This window comes from Oncorhynchus mykiss, chromosome 15 (assembly GCF_057628025.1).
Source record: "Oncorhynchus mykiss isolate SJ-2025 chromosome 15, ASM5762802v1, whole genome shotgun sequence".
NCBI lineage: Eukaryota > Metazoa > Chordata > Actinopteri > Salmoniformes > Salmonidae > Oncorhynchus > Oncorhynchus mykiss.
The window spans coordinates 706911-725286 of record NC_143036.1 but is presented as its reverse complement, the minus strand read 5'-3'; the positions used below and the strand labels follow the sequence as shown (position 1 = coordinate 725286).

The window sequence follows — 18376 nt, the reverse complement described above, 5'->3', positions numbered from 1 at the left end:
CATTAGATTTGATTTGATATCAGCTCCAGAGTGGTAGATGAAAGCAGGCTGATGATGTCAGCCCCAGAGTGGTAGATGAATGCAGGCTGATGATGTCAGCTCCAGAGTGGTAGTGGAAAGCTGTTATGGTGAGTGAATGAGGACTCAAAAGCGAACTAACTTAAACAGAGCTTCTTTAATAACCAAACATAGGTAGGCTCAGATAGACCGGCAGATTCCGACAGGACAGGACAAGGTTACAGCAAACATGACGATAGTCTGGCTCAGGCATGAAACACAACAAACAAGAATCCGACAAGGACAGGAACAGAAACAGAGAGAGATATAGGGACCTAATCAGAGGGAAAAAGGGAACAGGTGGGAAACGGGGTGAATGGGTAGTTAGAGGAGACAAGGAACAGCTGGGGGAAAGCGGGGGAGAAAAGGTAACCTAACAACGACCAGCAGAGGGAGACAGGGTGAAGGGAAAGGACAGAGACAAGACACAACATGACAGTACATGACAGTACCCCCCCACTCACCGAGCGCCTCCTGGCGCACTCGAGGAGGAAACCTGGCGGCAACGGAGGAAATCCTCGATCAGCGCACGGTCCAGCACGTCCCGAGAGGGAACCCAACTCCTCTCCTCAGGACCGTACCCCTCCCAATCTACGAGGTACTGGTGACCACGGCCCCGAGGACGCATGTCCAAAATTCTACGGACCCTGTAGATGGGTGCGCCCTCGACAAGGATGGGGGGGGGGGGGGGGAGACGAGCGGGGGCGCGAAGGACGGGCTTGATGCAGGAGACATGGAAGACCGGGTGGACGCGACGAAGGTATCGCGGAAGAAGAAGTCGAACTGCGACAGGATTAATGACCCGAGAAATACGGAACGGACCAATGAACCGCGGGGTCAACTTGCGAGAAGCCGTCTTAAGGGGAAGGTTCTGAGTGGAGAGCCAAACTCTCTGACCGCGACAATATCTAGGACTCTTAGTTCTACGCTTATTAGCAGCCCTCACAGTCTGCGTCCTATAACGGCAAAGTGCAGACCTGACCCTCTTCCAGGTGCGCTCGCAACGTTGGACAAAAGCCTGAGCGGAGGGGACGCTGGACTCGGCGAACTGAGATGAGAACAGCGGAGGCTGGTACCCGAGGCTACTCTGAAAAGGAGATAGCCCGGTCGCAGACGAAGGAAGCGAGTTGTGGGCGTATTCTGCCCAGGGGAGCTGTTCTGACCAAGACGCAGGGTTACGAAAAGAAAGACTGCGTAAGATGCGACCAATAGTCTGATTGGCCCGTTCTGCTTGACCGTTAGACTGGGGGTGAAAGCCGGAAGAGAGACTGACGGAAGCCCCAATCAAACGGCAAAACTCCCTCCAAAATTGAGACGTGAATTGCGGACCTCTGTCCGAAACGACGTCTGACGGAAGGCCATGAATTCTGAAAACATTCTCGATGATGATTTGTGCCGTCTCTTTAGCAGAAGGAAGCTTAGCAAGGGGAATGAAATGAGCCGCCTTAGAGAACCTATCGACAACCGTAAGAATAACAGTCTTCCCCGCTGACGAAGGCAGTCCGGTGACAAAATCTAAGGCGATGTGAGACCACGGTCGAGAGGGAATAGGAAGCGGCCTGAGACGGCCGGCAGGAGGAGAGTTACCGGACTTAGTCTGCGCGCAGACCGAACAAGCAGCCACGAAACGACGCGTGTCATGCTCCCGGGTGGGCCACCAAAAACGCTGGCGAATGGAAGCAAGCGTACCCCGAACGCCAGGGTGGCCGGCTAACTTGGCAGAGTGAGCCCACTGAAGAACGGCCAGACGAGTAGGAACGGGAACGAAAAGAAGGTTCCTAGGACAAGCGCGCGGCGATGGAGTGTGAGTGAGCGCTTGTTTTACCTGCCTCTCAATTCCCCAGACAGTCAACCCGACAACACGCCCCTCAGGGAGAATCCCCTCGGGGTCAGTGGAGGCTACTGAAGAACTGAAGAGACGAGACAAAGCATCAGGCTTGGTGTTCTTAGAGCCCGGACGATAAGAAATCACGAACTCGAAACGAGCGAAAAACAGCGCCCAACGCGCCTGACGCGCATTAAGTCGTTTGGCAGAACGGATGTACTCAAGGTTCCTATGGTCAGTCCAAACGACAAAAGGAACGGTCGCCCCCTCCAACCACTGTCGCCATTCGCCTAGGGCTAACCGGATGGCGAGCAGTTCGCGGTTACCCACATCATAGTTACGTTCCGACGGCGACAGGCGATGAGAAAAATACGCGCATGGGTGGACCTTGTCGTCAGAGAGGAAGCGCTGAGAAAGGATGGCTCCCACGCCCACCTCTGACGCGTCAACCTCGACAACGAACTGTCTAGAGACGTCAGGTGTAACAAGGATAGGAGCGGATGTAAAACGATTCTTGAGGAGATCAAAAGCTCCCTGGGCGGAAACGGACCACTTAAAGCACGTCTTGACAGAAGTAAGGGCTGTGAGAGGAGCTGCCACCTGACCGAAATTACGGATGAAACGACGATAGAAGTTCGCGAAGCCGAGAAAGCGCTGCAGCTCGACGCGTGACTTAGGGACGGGCCAATCAATGACAGCTTGGACCTTAGCGGGATCCATCTTAATGCCTTCAGCGGAAATAACAGAACCGAGAAATGTGACGGAGGGAGCATGAAAAGTGCACTTCTCAGCCTTCACAAAAAGACAATTCTCTAAAAGGCGCTGGAGGACACGTCGAACGTGCTGAACATGAATCTGGAGTGACGGTGAAAAAATCAGGATATCGTCAAGGTAAACGAAAACAAAGATGTTCAGCATGTCTCTCAGGACATCATTGACTAATGCCTGAAAGACAGCTGGAGCGTTAGCGAGGCCGAAAGGAAGAACCCGGTATTCAAAGTGCCCTAACGGAGTGTTAAACGCCGTCTTCCACTCGTCCCCCTCCCTGATGCGCACGAGATGGTAAGCGTTACGAAGGTCCAACTTAGTGAAAAACCTGGCTCCCTGCAGGATCTCGAAGGCTGAAGACATAAGAGGAAGCGGATAACGATTCTTCACTGTTATGTCATTCAGCCCTCGATAATCTATGCAGGGGCGCAGAGACCCGTCCTTTTTCTTGACAAAAAAAAACCCCGCTCCGGCGGGAGAGGAGGAGGGGACTATGGTACCGGCGTCAAGAGCTACAGACAAATAATCTTCGAGAGCCTTACGTTCGGGAGCCGACAGAGAGTATAGTCTACCCCGGGGGGGGGTGGTTCCCGGAAGGAGATCAATACTACAATCATACGACCGGTGTGGAGGAAGAGAGGTGGCCCTGGACCGACTGAACACCGTGCGCAGATCGTGATATTCCTCCGGCACCCCTGTCAAATCACCAGGCTCCTCCTGTGAAGAAGAGACAGAGGAAACAGGAGGGATAGCAGACATTAAACATTTCACATGACAAGAGACGTTCCAGGAGAGGATAGAATTACTAGACCAATTAATGGAAGGATTATGACAAACTAGCCAGGGATGGCCCAAAACAACAGGTGTAAAAGGTGAACGAAAAATTAAAAAAGAAATGGTTTCACTATGATTACCAGAAACAGTGAGGGTTAAAGGTAGCGTCTCACGCTGAATCCTGGGGAGAGGACTACCATCCAGGGCGAACAAGGCCGTGGGCTCCTTTAACTGTCTGAGAGGAATGTCATGTTCCCGAGCCCAGGTCTCGTCCATAAAACAGCCCTCCGCCCCAGAGTCTATTAAGGCACTGCAGGAAGCTGACGAACCGGTCCAGTGTAGATGGACCGACAAGGTAGTGCAGGATCTTGAAGGAGAGACAGGAGTAGTAGCGCTCACCAGTAGCCCTCCGCTTACTGACGAGCTCTGGCCTTTTACTGGACATGAAGTGACAAAATGACCAGCGGAACCGCAATAGAGACAGAGGCGGTTGGTGATTCTCCGTTCCCTCTCCTTAGTCGAGATGCGGATACCTCCCAGCTGCATGGGCTCAGCACCTGAGCCGGCAGAGGAAGATGGTAGTGATGCGGAGAGGGAGGCGACGGAGAGCGCGAGCTCCTTTCCACGAGCTCGGTGACGAAGATCAACCCGTCGCTCAATGCGAATAGCGAGTTCAATCAAGGAATCCACGCTGGAAGGAACCTCCCGGGAGAGAATCTCATCCTTTACCTCTGCGCGGAAACCCTCCAGAAGACGAGCGAGCAAGGCCGGCTCGTTCCAGCCACTGGAGACAGCAAGAGTGCGAAACTCAATAGAGTAGTCTGTTATGGATCGATTGCCTTGACATAGGGAAGACAGGGCCCTGGAAGCCTCCTCCCCAAAAACAGATCGATCAAAAACCCGTATCATCTCCTCCTTAAAGTCTTGATACTGGTTAGTACACTCAGCCCTTGCCTCCCAGATTGCCGTGCCCCACTCACGAGCCCGTCCAATAAGGAGAGATATGACGTAGGCGACACGAGCAGTGCTCCTGGAGTAAGTGTTGGGCTGGAGAGAAAACACAATATCACACTGGGTGAGGAACGAGCGGCATTCAGTGGGCTCCCCAGAGTAACACGGCGGGTTATTGATTCTGGGCTCCGGAGATTCGAAAGCCCTGGAAGTGGCCGGTGGATCGAGGCGGAGATGGTGAACCTGTTCTGTGAGGTTGGAGACTTGGGTGGCCAGGGTCTCAACGGCATGTCGAGCAGCAGACACTTCCTGCTCGTGTCTGCCTAGCATCGCTCCCTGGATCCCGACGGCTGAGTGGAGAGGATCCGAAGTCGCTGGGTCCATTCTTGGTCGGATTCTTCTGTTATGGTGAGTGAATGAGGACTCAAAAGCGAACTAACTTAAACAGAGCTTCTTTAATAACCAAACATAGGTAGGCTCAGATAGACCGGCAGATTCCGACAGGACAGGACAAGGTTACAGCAAACATGACGATAGTCTGGCTCAGGCATGAAACACAACAAACAAGAATCCGACAAGGACAGGAACAGAAACAGAGAGAGATATAGGGACCTAATCAGAGGGAAAAAGGGAACAGGTGGGAAACGGGGTGAATGGGTAGTTAGAGGAGACAAGGAACAGCTGGGGGAAAGCGGGGGAGAAAAGGTAACCTAACAACGACCAGCAGAGGGAGACAGGGTGAAGGGAAAGGACAGAGACAAGACACAACATGACAGTACATGACAAAAGCAGGCTGATGATGTCAGCTCCAGAGTGGTAGTGGAAAGCAGGCTGATGGGGTTTCTGGCATTATAAGACTCTGGACCCTGTGACACTCATAAAGTACTCTATCCAGCAAAATATCAGTTTGAACTGGTCCGGAACCGCTCAAACATCGAAGAGTTAAACAGACACTGATGATCAACAATGCCTTCCATCCAGACTGACAGTCAGTTTAAAGAGACACAGAGAGACAGAGAGAACACTGCCTACGATAGAACACTGCAGGGTAACCTCTACCTGTATCCTGTGTTCTCTAGGTAACCTCTACCTGTATCCTGTGTTCTCCCCTTAACCTCTACCTGTATCCTGTGTTCTCTAGGTAACCTCTACCTGTATCCTGTGTTCTCCCCTTAACCTCTACCTGTATCCTGTGTTCTCTAGGTAACCTCTACCCGTATCCTGTGTTCTCCCCTTAACCTCTACCTGTATCCTGTGTTCCCTACTTAACCTCTACCTGTATCCTGTGTTCTCTAGGTAACCTCTACCCGTATCCTGTGTTCTCCCCTTAACCTCTACCTGTATCCTGTGTCCCCTACTTAACCTCTACCTGTATCCTGTGTTCTCTAGGTAACCTCTACCTGTATCCTGTGTTCTCCCCATAACCTCTACCTGTATCCTGTGTTCTCTAGGTAACCTCTACCCGTATCCTGTGTTCTCTAGGTAACCTCTACCCGTATCCTGTGTTCTCCCCTTAACCTCTACCTGTATCCTGTGTTCCCTACTTAACCTCTACCTGTATCCTGTGTTCTCTAGGTAACCTCTACCCGTATCCTGTGTTCTCCCCTTAACCTCTACCTGTATCCTGTGTTCCCTACTTAACCTCTACCTGTATCCTGTGTTCCCTACTTAACCTCTACCTGTATCCTGTGTTCTCTAGGTAACCTCTACCTGTATCCTGTGTTCTCCCCTTAACCTCTACCTGTATCCTGTGTTCTCTAGGTAACCTCTACCTGTATCCTGTGTTCTCCACTTAACCTCTACCTGTATCCTGTGTTCCCTACTTAACCTCTACCTGTATCCTGTGTTCTCTAGGTAACCTCTACCCGTATCCTGTGTTCTCTAGGTAACCTCTACCTGTATCCTGTGTTCCCTACTTAACCTCTACCTGTATCCTGTGTTCTCCAGGTAACATCTACCTGTATCCTGTGTTCTCCCCTTAACCTCTACCTGTATCCTGTGTTCTCCCCTTAACCTCTACCTGTATCCTGTGTTTTCTAGGTAACCTCTACCTGTATCCTGTGTTCCCTACTTAACCTCTACCTGTATCCTGTGTTCTCTAGGTAACCTCCACCTGCATCCTGTGTTCTCCCCTTAACCTCTACCTGTATCCTGTGTTCTCTAGGTAACCTCTACCCGTATCATGTGTTCTCTAGGTAACCTCTACCTGTATCCTGTGTTCCCTACTTAACCTCTATCTGTATCCTGTGTTCTCTAGGTAACATCTACCTGTATCCTGTGTTCTCTAGGTAACCTCTACCTGTATCATGTGTTCTCTAGGTAACCTCTACCTGTATCCTGTGTTTTCTAGGTAACCTCTACCTGTATCCTGTGTTCTCTAGGTAACCTCTACCTTTATCCTGTGTTCTCTAGGTAACCTCTACCTGTATCCTGTGTTCCCTACTTAACCTCTACCTGTATCCTGTGTTCTCTAGGTAACCTCTACCTGTATCATGTGTTCTCTAGGTAACATCTACCTGTATCCTGTGTTCTCTAGGTAACATCTACCTGTATCCTGTGTTCTCTAGGTAACATCTACCTGTATCCTGTGTTCTCTAGGTAACCTCTTCCTGTATCATGTGTTCTCTAGGTAACCTCTACCTGTATCATGTGTTCTCTAGGTAACGTCTACCTGTATCCTGTGTTCTCTAGGTAACATCTACCTGTATGCTGTGTTCTCTAGGTAACCTCTACCTGTATCCTGTGTTCACTTGTTAACCTCTACCCGTATCCTGTGTTATCTAGGTAACATTTACCTGTATTCTGTGTTCTCTAGGTAACCTCTACCTGTATCCTGTGTTCTCTAGGTAACATTTACCTGTATTCTGTGTTCTCTAGGTAACCTCTACCTGTATCCTGTGTTCTCTAGGTAACATTTACCTGTATTCTGTGTTCTCTAGGTAACATTTACCTGTATTCTGTGTTCTCTAGGTAACATTTACCTGTATTCTGTGTTCTCTAGGTAATCTCTACCTGTATCCTGTGTTATCTAGGTAACATTTACCTGTATTCTGTGTTCTCTAGGTAACCTCTACCTGTATCCTGTGTTCTCTAGGTAACCTCTACCTGTATCCTGTGTTCTCTAGGTAACATTTACCTGTATCCTGTGTTCTCTAGGTAACATTTACCTGTATCCTGTGTTCTCTAGGTAACATCTACCCGTATCCTGTGTTCTCTAGATAACCTCTACCTGTATCCTGTGTTCTCTAGGTAACATCTACCTGTATCCTGTGTTCTCCCCTTAACCTCTACCTGTATCCTGTGTTCTCTAGGTAACGTCTACCTGTATCCTGTGTTCTCTAGGTAACCTCTACCTGTACCATGTGTTCTCTATGTAACATTTACCTGTATCCTGTGTTCTCTAGGTAACATCTACCTGTATCCTGTGTTCTCAAGGTAACCTCTACCTGTATCCTGTGTTCTCTAGGTAACCTCTACCTGTATCCTGTGTTCTCTAGGTAACCTCTACCTGTATCATGTGTTCTCTAGGTAACCTCTACCTGTATCCTGTGTTCTCTAGGTAACCTCTACCTGTATTATGTGTTCCCTAGGTAACCTGTCTAAGACATGTACCTCAGAGGGTTGGACTGAAATGCACCCACTGGACATCGCCCTGAACTGTGGTTATAACGCCAACAACACTGGAGATGACGTGAGTACAGCTCCCCCCCATGCCTCCTATCTGCTTGTCTGGCACTTACTGAATAATGATGTTTGTCTGAATGTTAGTGCTCAGCACTTAGTGCTTTTTGAGGTCGGTTCGATTTCATTGATTCATTTGTTTTTTACATTAAACAAACTATGCATTATGTGAGTTGAATGCTGTTCCGGAGGGTTGAAGCATGCATGAGACCACCAGCTGTTCCGGAAGACTGTGTGATCACGCTCTCCACAGCCGATGTGAGCAAAACCTTTAGACAGGTCAACATTCACAAGGCCGCGGGGCCAGATGGATTACCAGGACGTGTACTCCGAGCATGTGTGGACCAACTGACAAGTGTCTTCACCTACATTTTCAACGTCTCCCTGACCGAGTCTGTAATGCCTACATGTTTCAAACAGACCACCATAGTCCCTGTGCCCAAGGTAAAGAAGGTAACCTGTCTAAATGACTACCGCCCCGTAGCACTCACGTCGGTAGCCATGAAGTGCTTTGAAAGGCTGGTCATGGCTCACATCAACACCATCATCCCAGAAACCCTAGACCTACTCCAATTCACATACCGCCCCAACAGATCTACAGATGACGCAACCTCAATCGCACTCCATGCTGCCCTTTCACACCTGGACAAATATGAACACACTGAATGCTATTCATTGACTACAGCTCAGAGTTCAACACCATAGTGCCCACAAAGCTCATCACTAAGTTAAGGACTCTGGACTAAACACCTTTCTCTACAACTGGATCCTGGACTTCCTGACGGGCCGCCCCCAGGTGGTAAGGGTAGGCAACAACACCTCCACCACACTGATGCTCAACACTGAGGCCACTCAGGGGTGCGTGCTTAGTCCCGTCCTGTACTCCCTGTTCACCCACCACTGCATAGCCAAGCACGACTCCAACATCATCAATAAGTTTGCTGATGACACAACAACAATGAGACAGCCTATAGAGAGACCTGGCAGTGTAGTGCCAGAACAACAACCTCTCTTTCAATGTGAGCAAGACAAAGGAGCTGATCGTAGACTACAGGACAAGGCAGGCCCCCATTTACATCGACTGGGTTGTAGTGGGAGCGGGTCGAGAGTTTCAAGATCCTTGGTGTCCAAATCACCAATGAAATATCATTGTCCAAACACACCAAGACAGTCGTGAAGAGGGCTCGACAACACCTTTCCCCCCTCAGGAGGCTGAAAAGATTTTGCATGGGTCCCCAGATCCTCAAAAAGTGCTTCAGCTGCCCCATCGAGAGCATCCTGACCGGTTGCATCACTGCCTGGTATGGCAACTGCTCGGCATCTGCCCGTAAGGCGCTACAGAGTGTATGTAGTGCGTCCAGCCCAGTACATCACTGGGGCCAAGCTTCCTACCATATACAGTGGGGCAAAAAAGTATTTAGTCAGCCACCAATTGTGCAAGTTCTCCCACTTAAAAAGATGACAGAGGCCTGTAATTTTCATCATAGGTACACTATGACAGACAAAATGAGAAGAAAACAAATCCAGAAAATCACATTGTAGGGTTTTTAATGAATTTATTTGCAAATTGTGGTGGAAAATAAGTATTTGGTCAATAACAAAAGTTTATCTCAAAACTTTGTTATATACCCTTTGTTGGCAATGACGGAGGTCAAACGTTTTCTGTAAGTCTTCACAAGGTTTTCACACACTGTTGCTGGTATTTTGGCCCATTCCTCCATGCAGATATCCACTCAACGTCAACAAAACTAAGGAGATGATTGTGGACATCAGGAAACAGCAGAGGGAACACCCCCCTATCCACATCGATGGAACAGTAGTAGTGGAGAGGGTAGTAAGGGTTTTAAGTTCCTCGGCGTACACATCACAGACAAACTGAATTGGTCCACCCACACAGACAGCATCGTGAAGAAGGCGCAGCAGCGCCTCTTCAACCTCAGGAGGCTGAAGAAATTCGGCTTGTCACCAAAAGCACTCACAAACTTCTACAGATGCACAATCGAGAGCATCCTGTCGGGCTGTATCACCGCCTGGTACGGCAACTGCTCCGCCCACAACCGTAAGGCTCTCCAGAGGGTAGTGAGGTCTGCACAATGCATCACCGGGGGCAAACTACCTGCCCTCCAGGACACCTATACCACCCGATGTCACAGGAAGGCCATAAAGATCATCAAGGACAACAACCACCCGAGCCACTGCCTGTTCACCCCGCTATCATCCAGAAGGCGAGGTCAGTACAGGTGCATCAAAGCTGGGACCGAGAGACTGAAAAACAGCTTCTATCTCAAGGCCATCAGACTGTTAAACAGCCACCACTAACATTGAGTGGTTGCTGCCAACACACTGACTCAACTCCAGCCACTTTAATAATGGGAATTGATGGGAAATTATGTAAAATATATCACTAGCCACTTTAAACAATGCTACCTAATATAATGTTTACATACCCTACATTAATCATCTCATATGTATATGTATATACTGTACTCTATATCATCTACTGCATCTTTATGTAATACATGTATCACTAGCCACTTAAACTATGCCACTTTGTTTACATACTCATCTCATATGCATATACTGCACTCAATACCATCTACTGTATCTTGCCTATGCCGCTCTGTACCATCACTCATTCATATATCTTTATGTACATATTCTTTATCCCCTTACACTTGTGTCTATAAGGTAGTAGTTTTGGAATTGTTAGCTAGATTACTTGTTGGTAATTACTGCATTGTCGGAACTAGAAGCACAAGCATTTCGCTACACTCGCATTAACATCTGCTAACCATGTGTATGTGACAAATAAAATTTGATTTGATTTGATTTAGAGCAGTGATGTTTTGGGGCTGTTGCTAGGCAACACGGACTTTCAACTCCCTCCAAAGATTTTCTATGGGGTTGAGATCTGGAGACTGGCTAGGCCACTCCAGGACCTTGAAATGCTTCTTACGAAGCCACTCCTTCGTTGCCCGGGCGGTGTGTTTGGGATCATTGTCATGCTGAAAGACCCAGCCACGTTTCATCTTCAATGCCCTTGATGATGTAAGGAGGTTTTCACTCAAAATCTCACGATACCTGGCCCCATTCATTCTTCCCTTTACACGGATCAGTCGTCCTGGTCACTTTGCAGAAAAACAGCCCCAAAGCATGATGTTTCCACCCCCATGCTTCACAGTAGGTATGGTGTTCTTTGGATGCAACTCAGCATTCTTTGTCCTCCAACCACGACGAGTTGAGTTTTTACCAAAAAGTTATATTTTGGTTTCATCTGACCATATGACATTCTCCCAATCTTCTTCTGGATCATCCAAATGCTCTCTAGCAAACTTCAGACGGGCCTGGACATGTACTGGCTTAAGCAGGAGGACACGTCTGGCACTGCAGGATTTGAGTCCCTGGCGGCGTAGTGTGTTACTGATGGTAGGCTTTGTTACTTTGGTCCCAGCTCTCTGCAGGTCATTCACTAGGTCCCCCTGTGTGGTTCTGGGATTTTTGCTCACCGTTCTTGTGATCATTTTGACCCCACTGGGTGAGATCTTGCGTGGAACACCAGATCGAGTGAGATTATCAGTGGTCTTATATGTCTTCCATTTCCTAATAATTGCTCCCACAGTTGGTTCTTCAAACCATGCTGCTTACCTATTGCAGATTCAGTCTTCCCAGCCTGGTGCAGGTCTACAATTTTGTTTCTGGTGTCCTTTGACAGCTCTTTGGTCTTGGCCATAGTGGAGTTTGGAGTGTGACTGTTTGAGGTTGTGGACAGGTGTCTTTTATACTGATAACAAGTTCAAACAGGTGCCATTAATACAGATAATGAGTGGAGGACAGAGGAGCCTATTAAAGAAGAAGTTACACGTCTGTGAGAGCCAGAAATCTTGCTTGTTTGTAGGTGACCAAATACTTATTTTCCACCATAATTTGCAAATAAATTCATTAAAAATCCTACAATGTGATTTTCTGGAGAAAATAATGTTTCTTTGTTTGTCTGTCATAGTTGAAGTGTACCTATGATGAAAATTACAGGCCTCTCTCATCTTTTTAAGTGGGAGAACTTGCACAATCGGTGGCTGACTAAATACTTTTTTGCCCCAATGTATACTCGGTGGAAGGCCCAAAGAGAAAGTCCCAAAAATGTCAAAGATTCCAGTCACCCTAGTCACAGACTGTTCTCTCTGCTACCACATGGCAAGCGGTACCGGAGCGCCAAGTCTAGGACCAACATTCTCCCCCCAAGTCATACTACTGTCAGACTGCTGAAAAATGTATCAAATGGCCACCCGGACTATTTACATTGACACGGCCCCCTACCTTTGTTTTTACACTGTTGCTTCTCGCTGTTTATTAGCTATGCATAGTCACTTTACCCCTACCTACATGTACAAAATAACTTGACTAACTAACCTGCACATTGACTCGGTACCGGTACCCCCTGTATATAGCCTCCACATTGACTCTGTACCGTAACACCCTGTATATAGCCTCCACATTGACTCTGTACCGTAATACCCTGTATATAGCCTCCATATTGACTCTGTACCGTAACACCCTGTATATAGCCTCCACATTGACTCTGTACCGTAACACCCTGTATATAGCCTCCACATTGACTCTGTACTGTAACACCCTGTATATAGCCTCCACATTTACTCTGTACCGGTACCCCCTGTATTTAGCCTCCACATTGACTCAGTACAGGCACCCCCTGTATATAGCCTCCACATTGACTCAGTACTGGTACCCCCTGTATATAGCCTCCACATTGACTCAGTACTGGTACCCCTTGTATATAGCCTTCACATTGACTCTGTACCGTAACACCCTGTATATAGCCTCCACATTGACTCAGTACCGGTACCCCCTGTATATAGCCTCCACATTGACTCTGTACCAGCACCCCCTGTATATAGCCTCCACATTGACTCAGTACAGGTAACACCCTGTATATAGCCTCCACATTGACTCTGTACCGGTACCCCCAGTATACAGCCTCCACATTGACTCAGTACCGCTACCCCCTGTATATAGCCTCCATATTGACTCTGTAATGGTACCCCCTGTATATAGCCTCCACATTGACTCAGTACCGGTAACCCCTGTATATAGCCTCCACATTTACTCTGTACCGGTACCCCCTGTATTTAGCCTCCACATTGACTCAGTACAGGCACCCCCTGTATATAGCCTCCACATTGACTCAGTACTGGTACCCCCTGTATATAGCCTCCACATTGACTCAGTACTGGTATCCCCTGTATATAGCCTCCACATTGACTCTGTACCGGTACCCCCTGTATATAGCCTCCACATTGACTCTGTACCGGTACCCCCTGTATATAGTCTTCACATTGACTCTGTACCGGTACCTCCTGTATATAGCCTCCACATTGACTCTGTACCGGTACCCCCTGTATATAGCCTCCACATTGACTCTGTACCGGTACCCCCTGTATATAGCCTCCACATTGACTCAGTACCGGTAACACCCTGTATATAGCCTCCACATTGACTCAGTACCGGTAACACCCTGTATATAGCCTCCATATTGACTCTGTAGTGGTACCCCCTGTATATAGCCTCCACATTGACTCTGTACCAGTACCCCCTGTATATAGCCTCCACATTGACTCAGTACCGGTAACACCCTGTATATAGCCTCCACATTGACTCTGTACCGGTAGCCCCTGTATATAGCCTCCACATTGACTCAGTACCGGTAACCCCTGTATATTGCCTCCACATTTACTCTGTACCGGTACCCCCTGTATTTAGCCTCCACATTGACCCAGTACCGGCACCCTCTGTATATAGCCTACACATTGACTCAGTACAGGCACCCCCTGTATATAGCCTCCACATTGACTCAGTACTGGTACCCCCTGTATATAGCCTCCACATTGACTCAGTACTGGTACCCCCTGTATATAGCCTCCACATTGACTCTGTACCGGTACCCCCTGTATATAGCCTCCACATTGACTCTGTACCGGTACCCCCTGTATATAGTCTTCACATTGACTCTGTACCGGTACCTCCTGTATATAGCCTCCACATTGACTCTGTACCGGTACCCCCTGTATATAGCCTCCACATTGACTCTGTACCGGTACCCCCTGTATATAGCCTCCACATTGACTCAGTACCGGTAACACCCTGTATATAGCCTCCACATTGACTCAGTACCGGTAACACCCTGTATATAGCCTCCATATTGACTCTGTAGTGGTACCCCCTGTATATAGCCTCCACATTGACTCTGTACCAGTACCCCCTGTATATAGCCTCCACATTGACTCAGTACCGGTAACACCCTGTATATAGCCTCCACATTGACTCTGTACCGGTAGCCCCTGTATATAGCCTCCACATTGACTCAGTACCGGTAACCCCTGTATATTGCCTCCACATTTACTCTGTACCGGTACCCTCTGTATTTAGCCTCCACATTGACCCAGTACCGGCACCCTCTGTATATAGCCTACACATTGACTCAGTACTGGTACCCCCTGTATATAGCCTCCACATTGACTCAGGACTTGTACCCCTTGTATTGAGCCTCCACATTGACTCTGTACCAGTACCCCCCTCTATATAGCCTCCACATTGACTCAGTACTGGTACCCCCTGTATATAGCCTCCACATTGACTCTGTACCAGTACCCCCTGTATATAGTCTCCACATTGACTCTGTACCTTAACACCCTGTATATAGCCTCCACATTGACTCTGTACCGGTACCCCCCTGTATATAGCCTCCACAATGACTCTTTACCGGTACCCCCCTGTATATAGCCTCCACATTGACTCTGTGACTCTGTACCAGTACCCCCTGTATATAGTCTCCACATTGACTCAGTACCGGTAACACCCTGTATATAGCCTCCACATTGACTCAGTACCGGTACCCCCTGTATATAGCCTCCATATTGACTCTGTACCGGTAACCACTGTATATAGCCTCCATATTGACTCTGTACCCCCTGTATATAGCCTCCATATTGACTCTGTACCGGTAACCCCTGTATATAGCCTCCATATTGACTGTATAGCCTCCATATTGACTCTGTACCGGTAACCCCTGTATGTATCCTCCACATTGACTCTGTACCGGTAACCCCTGTATATAGCCTCCATATTGACTCTGTACCCCCTGTATATAGCCTCCATATTGACTCTGTACCGGTAACCCCTGTATATAGCCTCCATATTGACTCTGTACCCCCTGTATATAGCCTCCATATTGACTCAGTACCGGTAACCCCTGTATATAGCCTCCACATTGACTCTGTACCGATACACCCTGTATATAGCCTCCACATTGACTCTGTACCGTAACACCCTGTATGTAGCCTCCACATTGACTCTGTACCGATACACCCTGTATATAGCCTCCACATTGACTCTGTACTGCAACACCCTGTATATAGCCTCCATATTGACGCTGTACCGGTAACCCCTGTATATAGCCTCCATATTGACTCTGTACCGGTAACCCCTGTATATAGCCTCCACATTGACTCAGTACCGGTAACACCCTGTATATAGCCTCAATATTGACTCTGTACCAGTAACCCCTGTATATAGCCTCCATATTGACTCTGTACCCCCTGTATATAGCCTCCATATTGACTCTGTACCCCCTGTATATAGCCTCCATATTGACTCTGTACACCCTGTATATAGCCTCCATATTGACTCTGTACCGGTAACCCCTGTATATAGCCTCCATATTGACTCTGTACCCCCTGTATATAGCCTCCATATTGACTCTGTACCCCCTGTATATAGCCTCCATATTGACTCTGTACCCCCTGTATATAGCCTCCATATTGACTCTGTACCCCCTGTATATAGCCTCCATATTGACTCTGTACCGGTAACCCCTTTATATAGCCTCCATATTGACTCTGTACACCCTGTATATAGCCTCCATATTGACTCTGTACCGGTAACCCCTGTATGTAGCCTCCACATTGACTCTGTACCGGTAACCCCTGTATATAGCCTCCATATTGACTCTTTACCGGTAACCCCCTGTATATAGCCTCCATATTGACTCTGTACCGGTAACCCCTGTATATAGCCTCCATTTTGACTCTGTACACCCTGTATATAGCCTCCATATTGACTCTGTACCGGTAACCCCTGTATATAGCCTCCATTTTGACTCTGTACACCCTGTATATAACCTCCATATTAACTCTGTACCGGTAACCCCTGTATATAGCCTCCATTTTGACTCTGTACACCCTGTATATAGCCTCCATATTGACTCTTTCCCGTAACCCCTGTATATAGCCTCCATATTGACTCTGTACCGTTAACCCCTGTATATAGCCTCCATTTTGACTCTGTACACCCTGTATATAGCCTCCATATTGACTCTTTCCCGTAACCCCTGTATATAGCCTCCATATTGACTCTGTACCGGTAACCCCTGTATATAGCCTCCATTTTGACTCTGTACCCCCTGTATATAGCCTCCATATTGACTCTGTACCGGTAACCCCTGTATATAGCCTCCATTTTGACTCTGTACACCCTGTATATAGCCTCCATATTGACTCTGTACCACCTGTATATAGCCTCCATATTGACTCTGTACCGGTAGCTCCAGTTTATAGCCTCCATATTGACTCTGTACCGGTAACCCCTGTATATAGCCTCCATATTGACTCTGTACACCCTGTATATAGCCTCCATATTGACTCTGTACCGGTAACCCCTGTATATAGCCTCCATATTGACTCTGTACACCCTGTATATAGCCTCCATATTGACTCTGTACCCCCTGTATATAGTCTCCACATTGACTCTGTACCGGTAGCTCCAGTATATAGCCTCCATATTGACTCTGTACCGGTAACCCCTGTATATAGCCTCTGTATTGTTATTTTTATTGTGTTACTCTTTTTATTTTTACTTTACTTTATTTTGTAAATATTATCTTACTCTTTCTTGAACTGCTTTGTTGGTTAAGGGCTTGTACCTGCTGTATTCACAACATTTGATTTGATTTGTAATTGCTGCCCCATGTGCTTCAACAAACTACTGAGTAAAGGGTCAGAATACTTATGTAAAAGTAGTATATTTCATATTTAAATTTTTATAAATTAGCACAAATGTCTAAAAAAAAGTTTTTGCTTTGTCATGGGGTATTGAGTGTTGATTGATTAGGGGAAAAAAGTATTTAACATTGTAGAATAAGGCTGTAACCTAACAAAATGTGGAAAAAGTCAAGGGGTCTGAAAACTTTCTGAAGGTACTGTATACATACAGGACCAGTCAAAAGTTTGGACACACCTACTCATTCAAGCTTTATTTTATTTGACTATTTTCTACATTGTAGAATAATAGTGAAGATATCAAAACTATGAAATAACACATACGGAATCATGTAGTAACCACATAAGTGTTAAACAAATCAAAATATATTTGAGATTCTTCAAAGTAGCCACCCTTTGCCTTGATGACAGCTTTGCACACTCTTGGCGCTCTCTCATCCAGCTTCATGCGGTAGTCACCTGGCATGCATTTCAATTAACAGGTGTGCCTTGTTAAAAGTTAATTTGTGGAATTTCTTTCCTTCTTAATGCATTTTAGCCAATCAGTTGTGTTGTGACATGGTATGGGTGGTATACAGAAGATGGCCCTATTTGGTAAAAGACCAAGTCCATATTATGGCAAGAACAGCTCAAGTAAGCAAAGAGAAACAACAGCCCATCATTACTTTAAAGCATGAAGGACAGTCAATATGGAAAATGTCAAAAACTTTGTCAAAAAGTTTCTTTAAATGCAGTTGCAAAAACCATCAAGTGCTATGGTGAAAATGGCTCTCATGAGGACCGCCACAGGAAAGGAAGACCCAGAGTTACCTCTGCTGCAGAGGATACGTTCATTAGAGTTACCAGCCACGGAAATTGCAGCTCAAATAAATGCTTCACAGAGTTCAAGTAACAGACACATCTCAACATCAACTGTTCAGAGGAGACCGCGTAAATGGTCGAATTGCTGCAAAGAAACAACTACTAAAGGATACCAAAAATAAGAAGAGACTTGCTTGGTACAAGAAACATGAGCAATGGACACATTAGACCGGTGGAAATCCGTCCTTTGGTCTGATGAATCCAAATGTTCAATTTTTAGTTCCAACCGCCATGTCTTTGTGAGACGCAGAGTCGGTGAACGGGTGATCTCCGCATGTGTGGTTCCCGTCTGTCTGTCTGTCTGTCTGTCTGTCTGTCTGACTGTCTGTCTGTCTGACTGTCTGTCTGTCTGTCTGTCTGTCTGTCTGTCTGACTGACTGTCTGCCTGTCT

General features: G+C 47.2%; 1 protein-coding gene and 1 long non-coding RNA gene across 2 annotated transcripts in view; both read left to right on the top strand.

Annotated features, from left to right (window-relative positions):
- LOC149977361 (uncharacterized) overlaps nucleotides 1-18376 on the top strand; it is a 290909-nt gene that overhangs the window by 80831 nt on the left and 191702 nt on the right. The gene's annotated exons all lie outside the window — the stretch shown is intronic.
- vipr1b (vasoactive intestinal peptide receptor 1b) overlaps nucleotides 1-18376 on the top strand; it is a 196626-nt gene that overhangs the window by 91931 nt on the left and 86319 nt on the right. Inside the window, 1 exon segment of the mRNA NM_001124642.1 lies at nucleotides 7966-8066. Within this exon segment, the coding sequence (NP_001118114.2) occupies nucleotides 7966-8066 (101 nt within the window).